Consider the following 20,211-nt stretch of genomic DNA (forward strand, 5'->3'; position numbering starts at 1 on the left):
GTATTTCCTGGGCCCCTAGATTGACATCCTCTTCCAGTCCTTCTCCACTAGCACTTTTCTTTTGTAGCGGCTAAGGCTGGAGACTGTGAGGGATACTGCTGGGGAACTGTGTACACAGTCTGGGGGAGCGAGGGTGTCACGACAGGAAAGGATTTCCCGCCTGTAAAGGGTCTCCTAGGCTTGTTGCCTTTGTGTTGAGGTTCTTCTCTGATTGTGAATATCCTCTAATAGGATATACCCCACTTTTGTGTAAGGCTCTTTTTCTCCTGAGCTGCTTTGTCCATTATTTCCTTGATCAATTTCTGAGGAAAGAGATCTTTCCTCCAGATGTTTGAGTCAATCAACTTTCTAGGCTCATGCCTGATAGTTGCTGCGGCTAGGACATGTTTTCTGCATGCTGTTTGGTCTAAAATTAAAGCATGTAGATCTCTGTGGAAAGTAGCCAGAGGAATCTTTGCCAGAACTGGGAAGAGGTCTGATTTGGGATAGTTCCCAATCAACATTTCCAGATAGGACTGGAGGGACAAAGAATCAGATAGTCTTTCTCTGGCTTTGAATTTTTTCTTAAAAAGGAATTTTGGAATTCTAGGCAACCTTCCATTGAATTGTTTCCCTCCAATGTCCCTATCCAGTTTTCTGACTATAAAGGTGTGTTGGACATCCTCCCAACTGTCCAAGTCATAAGGAAGGGCTAGGGAGATAGGTTTGCACTCCTCTAACACTGGCAATGGTCTACCTTCCATTACTGCCTTCTTCACAGCCTTTAAACCTTTTGAGGCGAAGGGAAAGGCAGTACCATTTGGAGCAACAAAGGTGGCCTGCTTTCTGCTGAAGGCAGAAAGTTGAGTATTAGTGAGTTTAGCCATCTTAAGTTCCTTAACCAATAAGGATTGAGCCTTGTTGTGGTCTAGGATGATAGTTTCCTTAAGGATCGTATCATCTCTGACGGATGCTTCTGAGAGTAGTCTTACATAGCAGTGAGAATAATTATCAATAGAGGGGTAGAATTCTAAGTTAGAGACAGGCTTAGAACCCATACCTTCTCCAATGTGGAGGTACCCTTCACTCTTAGCTATATGCTCATAGAGCCCATACCTTCCCCAATGTGGAGGTACCTCTCACTCAGAGCCATATGCTCAGCATAACGCCAAGGATTCTTAGCCGAGCAATCTGGTAGGCTCGATGCTGGTGGAGCCGTGGACTTAGGTGCCTAATGAAAAGCCTCTATCTTCGCCTCTAAGGACACTTGAGCTCGATCATGTTCGGCATGTTTATTTTCCATGAATACCTTCATGGATGCCATAAACTCCAAGTGACCAGGGAACAAAGTTGTACTTGTTGTAGGAACAGGAGTAGAAGGGGAGGAGGGGGCGGCAGATACAGGGATGGGGAATTGAGCCTAAGATGTACTGGGCACTGTGCTTACTTGATGGACATCTAGGGACTCATCAGAGACTTCCGTATTCAGTAGGACCCCTCCCTCTCTGACGTCACAGAAGAGGTCATTGGCCTCTAGGCTCATCACGTGAAGAGCCTAGATCTAATTGTACCGGCATTGGGAAAGAGGGGGTGCTTGAGTTCTATGGAAGGGAAGTATGGGGCACCTTGGTGAGTTCTTCTGAAAGCCTCTCACCCATTGACGAATGGTCTTCTAACCCTGCGCTCTCTCATCCAGGGAGACGTCGGTAGCGTGGAAACCAGTGTGTATAACGTCTTTGCAAGTGCTATAGTTGGAAGGTTCCCAGATTGCAAAGGACCCTTTTGAAACATGACAGTCTGCATGCTTCTGGCAGGTCTTATGGCCGCAAGGCAACTTGACCCATTTGGTACAAGTTACTGGCGAACACTCCATGTCTTCAGCAACCTGTAAAGATAGAAAATTTTCAATGAGTACAAATAGTATACAAATAATTTTTCTCATCTTAAAGTAACATGTAAATAAATATTAAAATAGAGAATTTAAAGATGATATCTAGATTAAAAACATTCTATGCACTAGCTATGGCTACGGCTACACTATGGAAGCTCATGCAAAATGGCTTAGAAATCTTTAAAGACTCTTAAAACTGTGGTAGAATAGGGAGAAAAAGGGTTACTGTACATCAGTGTAACACTAATTCCCCCAAAGTTGGTCTATTATACAACCTAAGGTGGCAAATTCACATATCATCCTGCCTAAGTCGGCAGTGGCTGCCCCCGAGGTAGCAGCAGCTGTGTCTAAGGCGGCAGCTATACCCAGCAACCATGACTTCATGAACTGACCTTTCACTACCCCTAGGAATGTCAACACAACGCAGCGGCGGCATTGTCCAGTTGGCAAGAAAAAGGGGACAATCCTATATAGAAACAGTCCACAAGCAGGGGGAAAGGCACAGGAAAAGGAAGGCAGTACAGTAGATAAATAAATCTCCCAAGGACCTAGTTGTTATCATTAAATCAAGATGAAGGGGAGTAGCCCTTTAAGATAATGAGAGCCATACAAGATGGTCAGGATGCCAAGAATTGAAAATACAAGGAATATTCTGACAACCAGGCTGGATCCGATCAACCAACTTCAGAGGATAATGTTCCTCAGATAGGGAAGAGGAAAAGAGGGCATAGACAACCAGCCTAAAGCTCTAGCTAAGGCGGCAGAGGGTATACCCCTATAGCCCACTCACATCCAATGCTAGAAGAATTCAAGCTGACAAGACTGGAAACAGGGACAAAAGGCAGCACTTCTGCCAGGATAAACCGACCAGGCAGAGAGTCAGGATTCCACAGCAAGAGGTACATAGCCCAGGATGGGAAGCTGCAGTCATAGACTAGGTAACTACTAAGGCAGAAGAGGAGAACCGAAACTCAAATGCTATGATAAGTAGATAAGACAATTAGAACTGTAGTTCCTAGGACAGTAAGGGTATGGCCTAACTAGGAAATGGGAGGGGCAACGAGACCACCCAAGAGTGGTCTCTAAGGCAGCAGAGAAAATTAATCTAGGGAAGGAATAAAAATCTTGTCTACCTACGGCCAGACTAGATAGCCTACAAGCTATCCCATCCATTATATAGAAACGAAAGATTCTTCAGTCGCCAGGGAATTGGATTGAGAGGGGAACAAGGTTCCATAGCAATTAGACGCACCAGCAGGCACGAGGGAATGGGAGGCCGGGAGACTCAGAAAGTGGTGAGGCGGTAGGACAGGAAGGTCTAACTGTAGCATTAGAACAAAAATGGCGTTCTAAGGGGTCTACAGTAAGAAGGCACAGAGGATGAGTCCTCACAACCAGATGCAACCTACCAAAAAGTACGAAGGGAAGCCTAAGAATGGGTAAGGTGGCACAAAGTGAGGTCTACTTGTCAGCATTAAAACAAGGTAGTGAGATCCAATTGATAGACAAGAAGTAGACTCAGGGACGAAGTTCTGAAGACCCATGCTGCTTGGCCAAACATGCAGGTTAAGTGGAAAGGGAAAAACAGTCATGCTAGGACAACTGTAAAACACTATTCAACGCTCCCAGAAGGACCTTCAGGACTGCAGCTCCCTGCTATGGCACATCAATAGTATGGGAGGATGGGCAGCCTCATGAAACCAGCTAGGTTAAATGACAGAAGGGAATGGTGCACAAGTACATATTCATCAGTCATGTCCGCCGGCCAGGTAGAGTTAGCCTAAGTCAAGACTGATAAAATACACACATGCAGATAATAGTAAAAGAGGGGCGATACCCCATAATCATACCACAATTGTAAAAGAATAATATAAAACATATTTTTACAATAATAGGACAAAATAACTAAGGATTTCTGAGTGATTTGGATACATGAGACCCGGCGCCGACCACGCGCCATCCCCAGGCAATAAAAAGCATGCACATCGAATAATAACGGGGTGGAGAAGCGAAATTCTCCATCACACAAGAAAGGGCTATTTAACTGAGTCGATGAAGATGAAGCCCAAGTATCGATGATCGCAAAATCTCTATAAAAGCTATGAAAGCACGCAGAGAAAACTCTAAGCAACTGTCAGGATGGCGTCTGCAAAAAGGAATGGTTTTACAGGAAACATGTTAGTTGTAGCACACTGGGATAGGGAGTTGTAACGGCTCTCTCGCCCACGTATCCAATCCTATCTCATATCCTTCGAGACAAGGTTAACTCTATTTGGGGAAGGATAGCTGTGGCTTTTTTTAAACACATCCTTGGTGTATACACGATATCTCTCGGGATATTCGCTCTGGAGGTAAGAACTCTGTGATACCTGTACAGGTAAAATTCTCTGGTATATCACTCGCAGAATTATACCAAGTAAAAAGCTGCCTTTGGGGAATTTCCGTTAGGACGACATGGCTCGAGCCCAAAAATAACAGTTGAACAAAAAAGTATTTACTGAACAAATAAAGATTTTCATTCTACAAAGCAAGTTCACGTACATATTAAAGGCCATGACTCTTGCTTGTATTACAATAAAATAGCTTAAACATACATGTGTAAAAAAAATAACAAATGTAGGTTCTTTATTGACGTATAGCCAATGAATAAAAATTGAACAATAGAAAAGTTACTGTTAAGATATGCGCAAGTTGAAGAAAATTGGTTGTTTATGCATGATAGAAAACGTACCTCTATATTAAGGGTAACTTGATGATAGTACATTACATACGGTACTGCATATTTCGTATGTGTACAGTATTGTAATGCATGTACAGTATTGTATTATTTTCCATTTATTATAGCATTTTGTTCTAATAACTACTTCATTTACTAGTATTAACAGTTGTTAGGTATTAAATGATCTGAATGGTTGTATTTCATTGTGGTTAGTATAGTTTAGCTGTATTTTAAAATTTAATGTGGTTGTTATGTAGGGCTTGGAAGGAATTAGGCGATTTACCTGTAAAACGTGACTCATCATACAAAAAATTTCTATATGAAAGCCACTCCGGAACCAATTGATTTTGTATCTAAAGGCATTACTATATTTGGTGTCAGAGAGGGAGAGAGAGACTAAGCCTTCTCTCCCATCTCATTATGAACACTTGTCTCCAACTCGTAATAACAGATATTACAGCCAATCTTCCCCCTTAGCTCCTACATGTCTCAGGAGTGATGTGAGAGGAAAGATATCCAAAAAGGGGTTTAAAACCCTTGGACTTTCCCAAAACAAAAACCCAAACCATCAGGGTCTAGACCTAGAGCCAGATTCCTAAATCCAACATTGATTGTCATATGGGACTTCTCAGAACAAATGGCTGAGGCAGCAGCAGATGCAACTGGTGTCGCTACCTTAGAGTTTACAAGGTGTCGCTCCCGTAGAGCTGCTGACATCGGAACCAGGGAAGCGTCTCATTTCCTTAAAATAATGAGCCTTATTGATCGTATCAACGGACTAGGTGAACTGTGTCGTGCCCAGGTAATGGGAAGACATTGCACAATTAATAGACACTTTCCAGAATCCTAGAACATTCGTTATAAGTTATATGGTCCATTTTCAAACCAAGCTAAGGACACCAAGTACTTTCTTAACAAACAAGTTTCTGGCACTCTGATATTGAATCAGTTATCAATATTTCCCTCTCCTGTCTTATCTCAACAAAGGAAGTTTTGTGTGCTCACAGGAGCACACTCTAGTCCTATTTCAGTTGTCCTGGACGTTGCAAACCTGACACCAAGTACGCCCGGTGAGAAGCTGATGCACCTACCTTCCTACATCCTTTTCTGCCCCAGAGCTGTAGAACATGGAGGCAGCAGCTATGTCAGCATTTCAGGCCTACTCCTGGCGGGACCATTGATCAGGGACAATGTCCTATTTTACAGTATCAGAAAATCTGGCAATTCCTGAAACAAGGAAATATTATGAAGACCTCGTTTGCTAAGTTGTAAAAGCATTAGAGCTTATACTCCACCAAACAGCCTTTATCTGGAGCAAATGTGTGCTGAAGAGGAGAATTGCAGTAATTGCAAAGTTTGCCAGGCATATGATCCATAGAGATTCTGTGAATCTGAGGAACTCTAATGTTACAGATCAATCAACTCTCCCCCCTTGCAGAAATAGAAGTGATGGGGGAAAATATGAGAAAACCAGCCAGACATCATTTCTGAGAAGAGATGCATTATCCATATTGTCAGCTCCTTTTCAGCAGACACCAAAACCATCCCCTCTGAAGCAAGCTCCTCAACGTTGTCTGCTACCAGAATCAGACAACATTCAGCATTACAGAAGACAGCCAGAACCCTCTACTTCCTTTTGCTGCAGAGGACATCCCTCCAGCCTTAGGAACTAAGGATGCTTAGGCAATTTAGGGATGGAAGATCCACCAACTTACCACCTGTAGGGGGAGGCTTGTAATGTTGCTGGACAGGGTCGCAGTTCTTTGAGGCAGAAGAACTAGTCCTAGTGTGGTAGTTTATCTACAGTATCTAGGCAGCTCAAAAGTATTTATACCTTCTAACATGAGTACCCCTGCCCTTCGAAGTTCTTAGGAGATCTTGACAGCTGCTCAGTGGCTGATTGTGCCAGTAGGTAAAAGTTAGCCTTCACCTGAGAGTTTTACTTGATGGAAGCAATCTGTTAATACCTCACGACTCGATTCAAGCTGTAGTGAGCCTCAACTGTTTGGAATCTAGAATAAGTGGTTTACCACTCATACACGGACATCACTTGAGCCTTAGAGCTCAAGGATGTTTTCTTGATGAGAAAACTGGGTTCCTGCGATAGCTAATTGTATGCTTCGTACACTATCCGCATTCACATTTTAAGAAAGTGTGTATTGAAATAAATTCCTTTGAGAGCCCAAAATCTCTCACCAATGGTGCCATGCCATAGGTGATAGTTTTCTTTTCACCTGAGAGTTTGCTTGAAGCAAGCCAAGCTTGCAACATGATTCGATCTCTCACCAAGCCTGGATCGCGGCGCCAAAAGTGAAAGCTAACCTTTCACCTGAAGGTTTGCTTGAAGCAAGCAATCTCTCTCTCCCTTGCACGCAATTCAGGTCAGCTAGCCTAGATATTGGCACAAAAGGTGCAAGCTATCCTGTCACCGGAGGGTTTGTCTTGAAACAAGAAATCTCTCATCGTTAAGCAATCTAGTTTAGCCATGCAATTCAGGATTGCAGCTCAGTCCAGTCTCACAGCGAACCATGGTCACACAGTTGTTCTTTGAGGTAGTGATTGTCTGACTATGCCCCTAATGTGCTTAAAGCAGTAAAGAATCTAGAATAATAAGTGGCTTACCACTTATATATGGACATCACTCGAGCCTTAGAACTCAAGGATGTTTTCTTGATGAGAAACCTGTGTTCTTGCGATAGCTAATTGTATGGCATTCACATTTTAAGAAAGTGTTTATTGAAATAAATTCCTTTGGGAGCCCAAATCTCTGCCACAAGGCAAGATATAAAGTTTTTGGAGGATTTGACATTTTAGTACAAATTTCTTCCTCTCTCATTAGATTACAATGAAGATTTAGGGTTAGCCTGTAAAGGTTCCCAAATTTTTCTGATGACTTGAGTCCGGTTATTCAGAATTCAATTGTTGAGGAAATACCAATTGCTGTAGATTTGTAACTTCTCTCTTTTATGTAAATGCGTGATTACAATCGTGCATTTGACTTTATCATGGAGATAAAATTAGCAATAAAAAGCATAGGAGGAAACATTCCAAAAATATTTCAACATCAGTTGCGTGGAAACTTTATAAAGCTGCTGGTATAGAGGTGTTCATCCAACGTTTAAAACCTTAAGAGCAAATGTGAAATCCAACGACCGCATTCAAGGATTATTGACTGATAAAATCCAACAGCGATTAACAATTGTGGTCTTCTTTGTCATCGAGAGGGAGCTAACTAGCTCTATTTCCTCTAATGGAAGATAAAAGACCGTAGAAGTACCCATTGAAAATCCTACTGAATGGTCTCAAGCACTATGTACTTATACAAAAGAAAATAGTCCCATTTTCTTTTGCTCTATTGTTATCAGCTGACTACGCTACATATTATCTTCCTGAGGCAGCTAATATTAATGCACAAATACAAGCTCAAACTAAACCTCTATGCATAAAGCTTTCCAAGAAATTGAATGTGTGCGAAAAAACAAAAGAACACGATCCCAATACAGGATCAACCTTCTGCCATGCATAATGCTAGGCGACCTCTTTACCATTGTACTAGAATGTTCTAATGTTGTTATTTACTTTGGAAAACTAGTGTTTCACACAAGCACATCTGAAGCGGACACGTCAATGACATCTTCTGGGACGTCAGAGAGGGAGTGGATCCTGCTGACCACGGAAGCCTCTGATGAGTCACTGTATGTCCATCAGGTGAGTACAGTGCCCAGTACTTCTTCAGCTCATTCCCCCATACCTATATCTACTTCGACTTCTGTTCCTATATCAAATACACTTTTGTTCCCAGGTCATTTGGAATTTATAGCATCCATGAAGGCATTCATGGAAAAATTACATGCTGAACATAAACATGCTTAAGCGTTCTTAGAGGCGAAGATAGAGGCTTTTCAACAGGCACCTACATCTAAGGCTCCATCTACTTTGAGCCTGCCAGATTGTTCAGGTAAGAATCCTTGGCGTTATGCTGAGCATAAAGCTTTGAGTGAGGGGTACCTCCACATCGAAGAAGTTATGGGTTCTAAACCAGTCTCCGACTTAGAATTCTTTCCCTCTTTTGACAGTTACCCCTACTGCTATGTAAGGCTTAACTCACAAGCATCCATTAGTGATGATACAATCCCTAAGGAAACTATCATTCTGGACCACAGCAAGGCTCAGTCCTTATTGGTTAAGGAGCTCAAAACGGCCGAATTTACTGATACTGTACCCAACTTTTTGCCTTCGACAGGAATCAGGCCAACTTCATTGCTCCCAAGGATACTGTCTTTTCCTTCGCCTTTAAAAGTTGAGAGGCTGTGAAGAAAGTATTAGTGGAGGGTAGACCATTGCCAATGCTAGAGAAGTGCAAACCTCTCTCCCTAGCCTTCCCTTATGTCTCGGACATTTGGGAAGATGTCCAACACACTTTTACTGTTGGAAAACTTGATAAGGACATTGGAGGCAAGCAGTTTAATGAAAGGCTGCCTAAAATTCCTGAATTCCTGTTGAAGAAAGAACTGGAAGCCAAAGAGAGACTATCTGGGTCTTTGCCCCACCAGTCCTATCTGGAGATGTTAATTGGGAACTATTCCAAATCTGACCTCTTCCTAGTCTTGGCAAAAACTAACCTGGCTACTTTCCATAGGGATCTCAATGTTTTCTTTGTAGCCAGAAGAGCATGTAGAGAACATGTCCTAACCACAGCTACTATTAGGCATGAGCCTAAAAAGTTGATTGACTAACATCTGGGAGAAAGATCTCTTTCTCAGAAATTGCTTAAGGAAGTAATAGACAGAGCGGGTCAGGAAAATAAGAGCCTCATGCAAAAGTGGGGCATATCCTCTGAAAGGAAATTTAACCCCGGAAAAGAGCCTCAACCCAAGGGCAAGAAGCCTAGGAGACCCTTTAAAAGAAGGAAATCCTTTCCTGTCACGACAGCCTCAGTAGCTGCCATCCCGCAGACTGTGTACATGGTTCCCCAGCAGTATGTATCACAGTCTCCAGCCTTTAATCTAGCATATGAGAGAGCCACCACAACATTTTACCCTGGCAGAGCTCAAAAGAAAAGCTCCATTGGCAGAGGAAGGTCTGGGAGGGATGGTCAGTCTAGAGGCCAAGGAATTAGAGGCAAGGCGTTTAAAGAAGCAGGTCCTTCACAGCAACAATGAGGAGCTACCGTTGGCACGACTTTACCTTTTCAAGGACCGATGGAAGTTTGATCCCTGTGCTCACAGCATAGTCTCCAAGGGACTCGGCTGGAAAACCACCCTAGTTGAAGAGGTTCTTCTAACCCTCAACCCCATTCATGGAGGATTACGTTCAGCATTTTCTTCGGAAGGGAGTTATCTGTTGCACAAAATACTTGAACTTTGAAGGGTGGCTATTCTGCGTGCCCAAGAAAGATTCGAATCTGAACTTGTCCCAACTAAATAAATTCATTCTGAAGGACAGGTTCCAGATGTTAACTATCTCACAAATATGGACCCTACTACCCCAGGAGGCCTACACTGTCTCCATATATCTTACAGACGCCTATTGGCATCTTCCGATAGGTCGGCACTTTTCCCCCTACCTCGGTTTCAGACTGGCAAGAAAGGCCTACGTATTCAGAGCTATGCCCTTCAGGCTCAGTATAGTTCCAAGGATTTTCTCAAAGCTAGTCGAGGCCATCATCTAACAATTAAGAAACAAAGGCCTCCAGGTAATGGTATACCTAGACGACTTGCTAGTCCGAGCTGCAGTGAAATCGGAATGCCTTCTAACAGCTCAAGAAGTCATGAAATTGCTACAGTCTCTGGGCTTTCAAATCAACCTTGAAAAGTCCAAGATATCTCTGGCTCAGGAATTCCAGTGGGTAGGGCTTCACTGGAATTTAAAGTCACACATTCTTTCTCTACTGCAAGGCAGGAGAGGAAATGGCAAAATCTGTCGAGTGAAAGTAATCACCAGACGGCCACATGAAAGAGTCTTGGGATCACTGCAGTTTGCTGCCTTGGCAGACCCAATCTTAAAAGCAATACTTAATGATGCTAATAGAGTCTAAAGATGAAAGGTATCAAATGCTGGGAGAGATCTTCGCCACAGAACCCCGGCTTTGCTGCGCAAACAGCTCAAGTTGTGGTCCACTGCCAAGACCTTGTTGACACACGTCCCTCTACAGTATCCTCCTCCTTCCGTGACAATTCATACAAATGCCTCAGAACAAGGTTGGGGTGAACATGCCCCTACCAAGAAAATACAGGATTAGTGGTCAGCCGATTTTTGGAAATTCCATATAAAAATTCTGGAAGCTATGGCAGTGTTTCTGACTGAAGAGACTGAACCCAAAGACAAAATCACACATCAAATTAGTCACCGACAGTAAGACCAAAGTCCACTGTGTCAACAGACAGGGTTCCAGGTCTCCTCAGATCAACCATGTGATTCTCGCCATTCTCACTTTAGCAAAGCAGGGAAAATGGCATCTTCAGCAGTTCACCTAAACGGGGTTCACAATGTGATGGCAGATGCCCTGTCAAGATCCAAGCCTCTGAAGATAGTATGGTCTCAATGAAAAATAATTTTGTTTCATCCTAAAGCAAATCCCAGAACTGCAAATAGATTTCTTTGTGACAAGCTTCAACAAGAAGCTTACCCGGTACATAGCTACAAACTTAAACATGGAGGAAGTGGCACGAACGGATGCGATGTCTCTGGATTGGAACCAGTGGTCTTACATTTACTTATTCCCACCAACAACATCCTAATGAAAGTCCTGAACAAACTGCAGACTTTCAAAGAAACAGCAGTTCTATTGGCTTTGAAGTGGCTCGAGAGCAATTGGTGTCCTCTTGATCTGGAACTCAAACTTCTCCAGGTCCTTCTACCAACTCCATTGCTGTCCCAGGATGTTCAGCGGAAGACTGTCTTTGTTTCCTCTTGGATAATGAAAAACCTTCAGCTCATGATTTTCTCACCCTAAGGGCTCAAAGAAAGTTACAAGTTGCGAAGGAGAGAATTGACTTTATAGAAGAATACAAGTCCGATACTACGAAATGACAATACTTGTCTTCCTGGAAAAAATTGATGGAATTCATTAACGTACATCAGCCCTCTTCCATTACTATCGACTTCTGTATTTCTTTCTTTATTTCGTTACACAAACAAGGTCTGGCCTCTACAAATATTGCTTCTTGTAAGCTGGCACTAACTAGACCCATTGCTATACTTTTGATATTGAACTCAATAGCAAGCTGTTCAATAAGATCCTGAAGGCTTGTGCTAAATTGAAACCTAATGCTCCTCCCAAGGCTATCTCACAGTCATTGGATAAAGTCTTGCACTTAACCTCCTCGATAGATAACACCATTACCTCTCTGAGGGATCTTACTCAAAAAGCAATCTTTTTGCTTGCTATGGCTTCTGGTGTTAGAGTCGGCAAGATTGTGGCACTTTCATGGGATGATGGCCACATCGAATTCTTGGAATAAGGGGAGGTAAATCTCCACCCAGATCATGCATTTTTGGCAAAAAAACAAACTTACCATAAAACATTGGGGGCCCTGGAAGATTTTCACTAAAGGAGAACCCTTCTCTCTGCCCCTTGGGATTCCTTAAGGCCCACTTTTTAAAGGGGAAACAACAGGATCTAATCTCTCTTTGAAATAGCTAAGGTCTAAACTCACAAATCTCATCAGAAGGGCGAACCCTGATAGTATGCCATTGGGTCATGACCCTAGGAAAGTTGCCTTTTCATTAAACTTTTTCAAATCCATGTCCTTTGAAGGCTTACAGGCTTACACAGGAGGGAAATCTTCAAGAGTGTTCTTCAAACATTACCTATATCAATTGGAAGAGATTAAACACTTTGTGGTGGCCGCTGGTAGTGTGGTTAAATCAGCTTCTTGAGTGCTGTGCATGGACTCTCCTGGACTGTATAATTTGGGACTTCTCAGTCTGCATCATACAAGTGAATAATATTCTTATTTTCAATTTGTGCTATTCTATAATTGTAAAGAGTCAAAGATGATTTTCATTTATGAGTGTTACTATTTTTCTACTCTGTTACATAATATTGGGGTCTGAAAACTTTGGTTTTCTACACATATTTAATGTTTATATTGTTAAGACAGGGATGTGTGATGTCGCCATGGTTGTTCAATTTGTTTGTTGATGGAGTGGTGGGAGAGGTGAATGTTCGAGTGCTTGGTCAAGGATTGAAACTGATAGATGAGAGTTATCATGAATAGGGGGTAAATCAATTGTTGTTTGCAGATGATACTGTACTGGTTGCAGACTCGGAAGAGAAGCTTGGTCAATTAGTGACAGAATTTTGAAGGGTATGTGAGAGAAGGAAATTGAGAGTTAATGTGGGTAAGAGTAAGGTTATGAGATGCATGAGAAGGGAGGGTGGTGTAAGGTTGAATGTCATGTTGAATGAAGAGGTACTTAAGGAAGTAGATCAGTTTAAGTACATGGGGTCTGTTGTTGCAACAAATGGTGGAGTGGAAGCAGATGTACATCAGAGTGAATGAAGGATGCAAAGTGTTGGGGGCAGTGGAGCAAGTGGTAAAGAATAGAAGTTAGGCATGAATTTAAAGAGAGTTTTGTATGAGAAAGTGATTGTACCAACTGTGATGTCTGGATCGGAGTTGTGGGGAATGAAAGTGATGGAGAGACAGAAATTGAATGTGTTTGAGATGAAGTGTCTGAGGACTATGGCTAGTGTATCTTGATTAGATAGGGTTAGGAACGGAGTAGTGAGGGTGAGAACGGGTGTCAGAAATTATTTAGCAGCTAGAGTAGATATGAATGTGTTGAGGTGGGTTGGCCATGTTGAGAGAATGAAAAGTGACTGTCTGCTAAAGAAGGAGATGAATGCAAGAGTTGATGGAAGAAGTACAAAAGGAAAGCCAAGGTTTTGGGTGGATGGATGGAGTGAAGAAAGCTTTGGGTGATAGGAGGATAGATGTGAGAGAGGCAGAAGTGTGCTAGAAATAGGAATGAATGGCAAGCGATTCTGATGCAGTTCCGGTAGGCCTTGCTGCTTCTTCCGGTCACCTTGGTGACCGTGCAGATAGCAGCAGTAGGGGATTCAGCTTATGAAACGTCATTTGTGGTGGATAACGGGGGAGGGTGGGCTCTGGTACCCTAATGCTACTAGCCAAATTTGGCTGAATCCCTCGTAAGGCTGGGAGGAGCCGAAAGGGGAAAGTTCTCCTTTTGTTCCTTTGTTTGATGCTGGCTACCCCCAAAATTGGGGGAAGTGCCTTGGTAAATAGAATAGAATGTATCAATGGATATATTTTTTCATGTGATATTAATCTTATGTTATATTATCATTGTGTCAAATTATAATATGTAGGAAAGTTCAATGACTTTCAACTTTTAATTTAATTTCTAAAGGTTGCAAAAATAGTCTGGGATGACATCTATATGGATGATTTGATGAGTTATTTTATAGTATTTGTTTTAATATTATACTATTGTATTTATATTGCAGGGTAGTGAAAGTGATGGAAATGAAATGTGGGTTGAAAAACCATCCACATCTGTTCCCAAAAAATCTGCCAATTCTTCTGCTTCTGAACAACTAGAAATTTCTAAGGAACCATCTAAGCGGGATGGATGGATGGAGGTAAGGTTTGAAATATTTTGTTGAACAAGAAAGTATTCAGCTTCACTACAGTAATATATATATATATTTTTTTTAAAAATATGTCAGTATCTCTTACACAGCTTTATCTTTGATAATCAAAGTTCATCCATATTTTTATATTTAGAGGCTAGCTTTGCTATTTAATAGATTAGTGGTTAACACCAGTCTTTTTCTTATTTTTCACTCTGCTAATTGTGCTATATTCAGCTGCCAGGTCTCTGTGTTCTTATTTGTTGATGAAGGAGGGATCAATTTCTTGGCTAGGACAAGCAAAGTTTAGTAATGTAGCTTAGTAAAGCTCAGAATTTGACCTTCTTTGGAAACTACTGAAAGAACACATTCTGCAATAAAGGCAGCAAAAGTATGGTCTGTGAAATCAGGGAAAGATCATAGAGAAAGAGAAAAGTGATGGTGAAATCAAGATGTAAAGGGGAACTGTAATTGAAGTGAAGAGAAGAGCCTTCAATGCTGATAGTTGGTTGCAATTTTTTTACATCTACTTGTTAAAAAAATTGCATATTCTGCATATTCTATTGCATTAGTATTTCAAGTGAGGAAAGTCCTCCTTTTAGAATTAATAGCAAGCTCCTTATTGTACAGTTTTTTCAAGTTGATTAAGTTGCGAGTTAAAGGAACATGAACCTCTCTCTTTCTCCTTTTTCCAGATGCAGTACATTCTTGTATATAAAACATTTAAAATTTCAATATTAAGTCCATCATCCTTTCAGAGTTCTGCTATATAAAGATAACTTTAGCTCAGTGAAGTGAGTTTCAAGTAATGGAAAAAGTTTTTCATTTTTTATACACTGAAGGAGATCAGAGGTTCAGAAAATTGAATTATCTTCCATCATGTATAATACACTGAGCATATGTTGAATTTATCTTTGTGGTCTGCACTGTAAAATATACATTTATTTAATAGTTCACATAGCACTATTTAAAAAGAACATGAAGCAGTAATGATCATTTTCAGATGACATCGTTGTTTAAGACATACTCTCGAGATCAGATCAAGGAGATGGATGGTACTTCAAGAAAGAAGGAAAAAGAAGAAGAAAGAAAGCGCAAACAGGAAGCTGATAAAGTAAGCTATATTTTTTATTTTTCAAGTTCTTGCAGGCATCTTTCCTCCGGGACTAGTACAGGAGGGTCCCGAATTATGCGAGAATTTGGTCGATCAATGACCCTGCATAAATGGAAAATAGCATATTTCGAAACACACAAATAGCAGAAATAATTCCATTAGGGCCATGGCAACCAGCAACTTGCCTATTCAAACGTGTATACTACCAATTTCCAATACTTTCTATGTACTCTACTGTATTTTTTTGTAATATTAAATTGTTCTTGTAAATAAATCAAACATGTAATATGCTTTAAAGTTCTAATAACTTGAAAAAGGTTAAAATTATAACCAGGATGGATGTACAGTGAACCCTCGTTTATCGCGGTAGATAGGTTCCAGACGCGGCCGCGATAGGTGAAAATCCGCGAAGTAGTGACACCATATTTACCTCTTTATTCAACATGTATATTCAGACTTTTAAAACCTTCCCTTGTACGTAGTACTGTTAACAAACTACCCTTTATAGTACAGAACACTTAATGCATGTACTACAGTACCCTAAACTAAAACAGGCACAAATATTAAAGGCAATTTTATATCATGTGTTTCCTAAACACGCTAAAAAGCACGATAAAAAATGGCAACCAATGTTTTGTTTACATTTATCTCTGATCATAATGAAGAAACAAACTGGAGGTAGAGCTTTGCTTATTACCCAGACATATTTCCCATACTTTTCCCTTAGAACTACATCACATCTTCCTACTTATATATATATATATATATATATATATATATATATATATATATATATATATATATATATATATATATATATATGTGTGTGTGTGTATATATATATATATATATATATATATATATATATATATATATATATATATATATATATATATATATATATATATATATATATATATATATATATATATTTATATGTATACACATATACATACCTACATATATACATACATACATATACAGTATACATAAATACATGCATACATATATATATATATATATATATATATATATATATATATATATATATTACTGTATATATATGGGTTATGGAAAAAATCCGCGAAGTGGTGAATCCGCGATGGTCGAACCGCGAAGTAGCGAGGGTTCACTGTAAACACCATATATTTCCCGTTATAACACGACCTAAATTACGGACAAATTTTTATTGCATAAGACAACTGATGAATAACAAAACCACCACTGTATAAAGTAGCTTTTGTTGTGTCATTGAAAATCCGAAATTATCAAAATAAAAGCGATTTTATATTATGCGTTTCCTAAACACGCCAGAAAGAACAATAAAAAACGACAGCCATTGTTTTGTTTACGTTCATCTCTAATCATAACGAAGAAACGAACACATTTACACATCTGTGTATGGGTTACTTCTTGCATCGACAGCTATCTTACCAAGTACTGTATTGATTATATGATGATTTTGTTAGTACCAATATTGTTCTTAATTTTTCTTAGAACTTCGAAATAAACGAATGCCATTTATATCATGTCTTTTTCCTTAAGACGCCGCCTGAAAATGAAACCCATTTGTTTACTGTATGCTCCATCTTCGGTCACAATAAACAAACGAATGCATTAAACATGCATGATTAAAGTGATAACTAATGATATTAAATGCTTGTAGTGAATATTATGTTATTACAAATATTTTACCTACCGTATCCGTATAAATTCAGGAAGCTTTTTTATTCTTTTTTTTTTTTGCGTTTAATCAACAATAGCAAACTGCCGCTAAGGATAGAATGGTAATTTATGATAATTCTAAACTGTTACGAAAGATAATTGTCCATTCCATATCCAAAGTACCTTTCCTAACTTAAGTTATAAGTCAACTTGTACCCACCTCAATTATGGAACCATCTGAAAAAATGTAAAAGAAAAAGGTACCAGGTCGATTTTTAAAGTCATCGAACAATTAGGTTACCACTATAATGTTCGATGTGACAGAGATGGTGCGAGATTGGAGGAAGTAAGGAGAATTGAATCATGATTGATTTTTAATATAACCGAAACTTTGTGAAGCAACAAAGATTTCATTTGTTAGATAGGTAGAGAGGGGTAAGAAATGAGAGGTAGCAAAAGGTAGCCTAGTGAGAGAGAGAGAGAGAGAGAGAGAGAGAGAGAGAGAGAGAGAGAGAGAGAGAGAGAGAGAGAGAGAGAGAGAGAGAGAGAGAGAGAGAGAGAATGATAGTTTTAAATGTACTAAACAAAAAAAATATGATAGGTTATAACACTTTGGTGGTTATGTAATATTAACTGTATAGAGGGTTTGAATAAGTTAAGAAATGGTATACACGTTACTTTGTTATAGTATTCGTACCCACATATTCTTGAGAGCAGCAGCTAGACATCAGCTGATCTAATCACTGCCAAAAGTTAAACAAAATTAAGTCAGCAATACTCGATTTTTAAAACACACCCAAAATTTAAAAACAAAACTACATGTTTTCTTAAAGTGCAATTAAATATTTAAAGAGTAGCAATTTTCTAGAATAAAATTATGTTTCCTAAAAATAGCGGTTTGCTGATAAAATCGGATGCCGTATTTTAAGCCACGATTGAAATGGATGTATACACAATATAATGTTTTTCATTTCATATTTAATTGCCTGTTTTTAAGAAAATTTATTTTGGTTTCTTCATCTATATGTAACTATTGTATAACACCAGAGAGAGAGAGAGAGAGAGAGAGAGAGAGAGAGAGAGAGAGAGAGAGAGAGAGAGAGAGAGAGAGAGAGAGAGATCAGCTGTTGTAATCGCATGCCGTTTTTTTGTTTCTTGTACCACCTGAAGCGAGGAATTAATCACCACAACTAACAATAGTCATGTTAATTTCATTCTTAAACTCAGGTTGCCACATGTGAACTAAGATATTATTTCTTACTGAGAGAGAGAGAGAGAGAGAGAGAGAGAGAGAGAGAGAGAGAGAGAGAGAGAGAGAGAGATTGATTTGAGGTTTCTGGCATCAAATCAATCTCTTTCTCTCTCAGAGAGAGAGAGAGAGGTTTTTATAATCATACCGTGTACTATACAAAGCAAATCTATACTGTTTAAAATGACAAAATATTTCCGACTCGTTACTGAAGTTTAGGCTATTTACTACCGATAAATGAACCCAGTCTACGTGTGAAAACCTTGAACCACCGAAGAGAAAAATAAAGCTATTATATATACTGTACTAAACAAAAATACTGCTTTGATATACCATCAATTACACTACCATTAAAATTATCGAAAGGTTAGAGAAAGATAAAGATTACCGAGAACGTAACCACAATTCTGTTTACATTTTGTCAGCTGGACTTACATAGTAAAGTTAATTTCATTGTTGATGTGGAATTTTTCCTTAAATAGGCTATTTATTATGAAATTATGTTGATAAGATGTAAGGTAAATATCGTTTTGTATCATTGATCAAGCACCGTATCTAGGGTTACCAATTTACTTAAAAAGACAATAGATGTGATACATTTTGTAGTGCTTGACTCCCAGACTCTGAACAGCTTCCAGATACAGATTTTTTTTTTTTTTTTCAAATAGCGACCACATAAATGGGGAATCGCATAATTCGAACATACATAATTCGGGACCGTACTGTATTTGTTAGGCATGTTCGAAAAATGGAATTTTGATAATATGATTTATCTATTCTTACACGGATACAAACTTTTTAGTCATTTAAATGGGTTGTTCCTAATGTCAATTTTGTACAACCAGACAAAAAATAAAAAATGGGGTCCAGTGTAATAGGTTACTTGGCAACTCCACTTCTTGGCAGCATTATATATGTTGCTGTGATGCATGCTCCACTTTTCTCCTGGTTGCCATTCCATTAAGAGGTCTTCCCTCTTCACTCTGCAATCACAACTTGCATCATCCACACTGGATTACCCTTATTGTGCTTTAGTGCTTTGTGTTTTTGCGTTATCATTGCTACTAATTGTGCTTATCAATGTCTAATGTTTCTAGCGGACCTACCCTGGCCATGATGGTCGCCCCTAAGCTTAGTTGAGGTTGATTCTCATCCTCTCTATCCCTTATGCCGTGGCAAACAATGATCTGTAGAATCTTCACGTGAGTATTGTAGGGAGTGGCCTTCTTCCCAGCGGAAGAGATATTGGTCCGTTGCAAGAAATGAGCCAAGAGGGATCGGTCCCCTTCCTTGTCTTTTAGTGTCGGCAGGAAGCTTAGGCTCTTTTTTTATGCCAGCTTATATCCCTCACCCTGCTCCTTTGTTTCTTGAGCCTTTTGAGGCTCCAGTTACAGAGGACAACATTCATGAATTAATTATTGATGATGATTCTAATTTTGTGGATGTATTATCACCTATTAACCAAGTACAAAGTTATGACGAGTTGATGCTAGAGATGGATCCATTGGCTATGACTGTTGCACTCCTTGAGCCATATCGAGTCTCAGTGTCCTTAGTCCCTGATTATTCTGATATGCATGTTGATGGAGTGGTGAGAGTGGTGAATGCTCGAATGCTTGGACGAGGATTGAAAGTGATAGACGAGAATGACCATGAATTCCCATTCATGGTCGTTCTCGTCTACCAGTTGTTGTTTGCAGATGATACTGTACTGGTTGCAGACGCGGAAGAGAAACTTGGCTGATTAGTGACAGAATTTGGAAGGGTGTGTGAGAGAAGGAAGTTGAGAGTTGATGTGGGTAAGAGTAAGGTTATGAGATGTACGAGAAGGGAAGGTGGTGCAAGGTTGAATGTCATGTTGAATGGAGAGTTACTTGAGGAGGTGGATCAGTTTAAGTACTTGGGGTCTGTTGTTGCAGCAAATGGTGGAGTGGGAGCAGATGTACGTCAGAGAGTGAATGAAGGATGCAAAGTGTTTGGGGCAGTTAAGGGA

At 39.9% G+C, this 20,211-nt stretch overlaps 1 protein-coding gene across 1 annotated transcript in view; it reads left to right on the forward strand.

Annotated features, from left to right (window-relative positions):
* LOC137643144 (CWF19-like protein 2) overlaps positions 1 to 20,211 on the forward strand; it is a 210,608-nt gene that overhangs the window by 88,625 nt on the left and 101,772 nt on the right. The window contains exons 3-4 of the mRNA XM_068375995.1: positions 14,065 to 14,199; positions 15,194 to 15,304. Coding sequence (XP_068232096.1) covers positions 14,065 to 14,199; positions 15,194 to 15,304 — 246 coding nt within the window. The remainder of the gene's footprint in view (positions 1 to 14,064; positions 14,200 to 15,193; positions 15,305 to 20,211) is intronic.

This window comes from Palaemon carinicauda, chromosome 6 (genome assembly GCF_036898095.1).
Source record: "Palaemon carinicauda isolate YSFRI2023 chromosome 6, ASM3689809v2, whole genome shotgun sequence".
Taxonomy (NCBI): domain Eukaryota; kingdom Metazoa; phylum Arthropoda; class Malacostraca; order Decapoda; family Palaemonidae; genus Palaemon; species Palaemon carinicauda.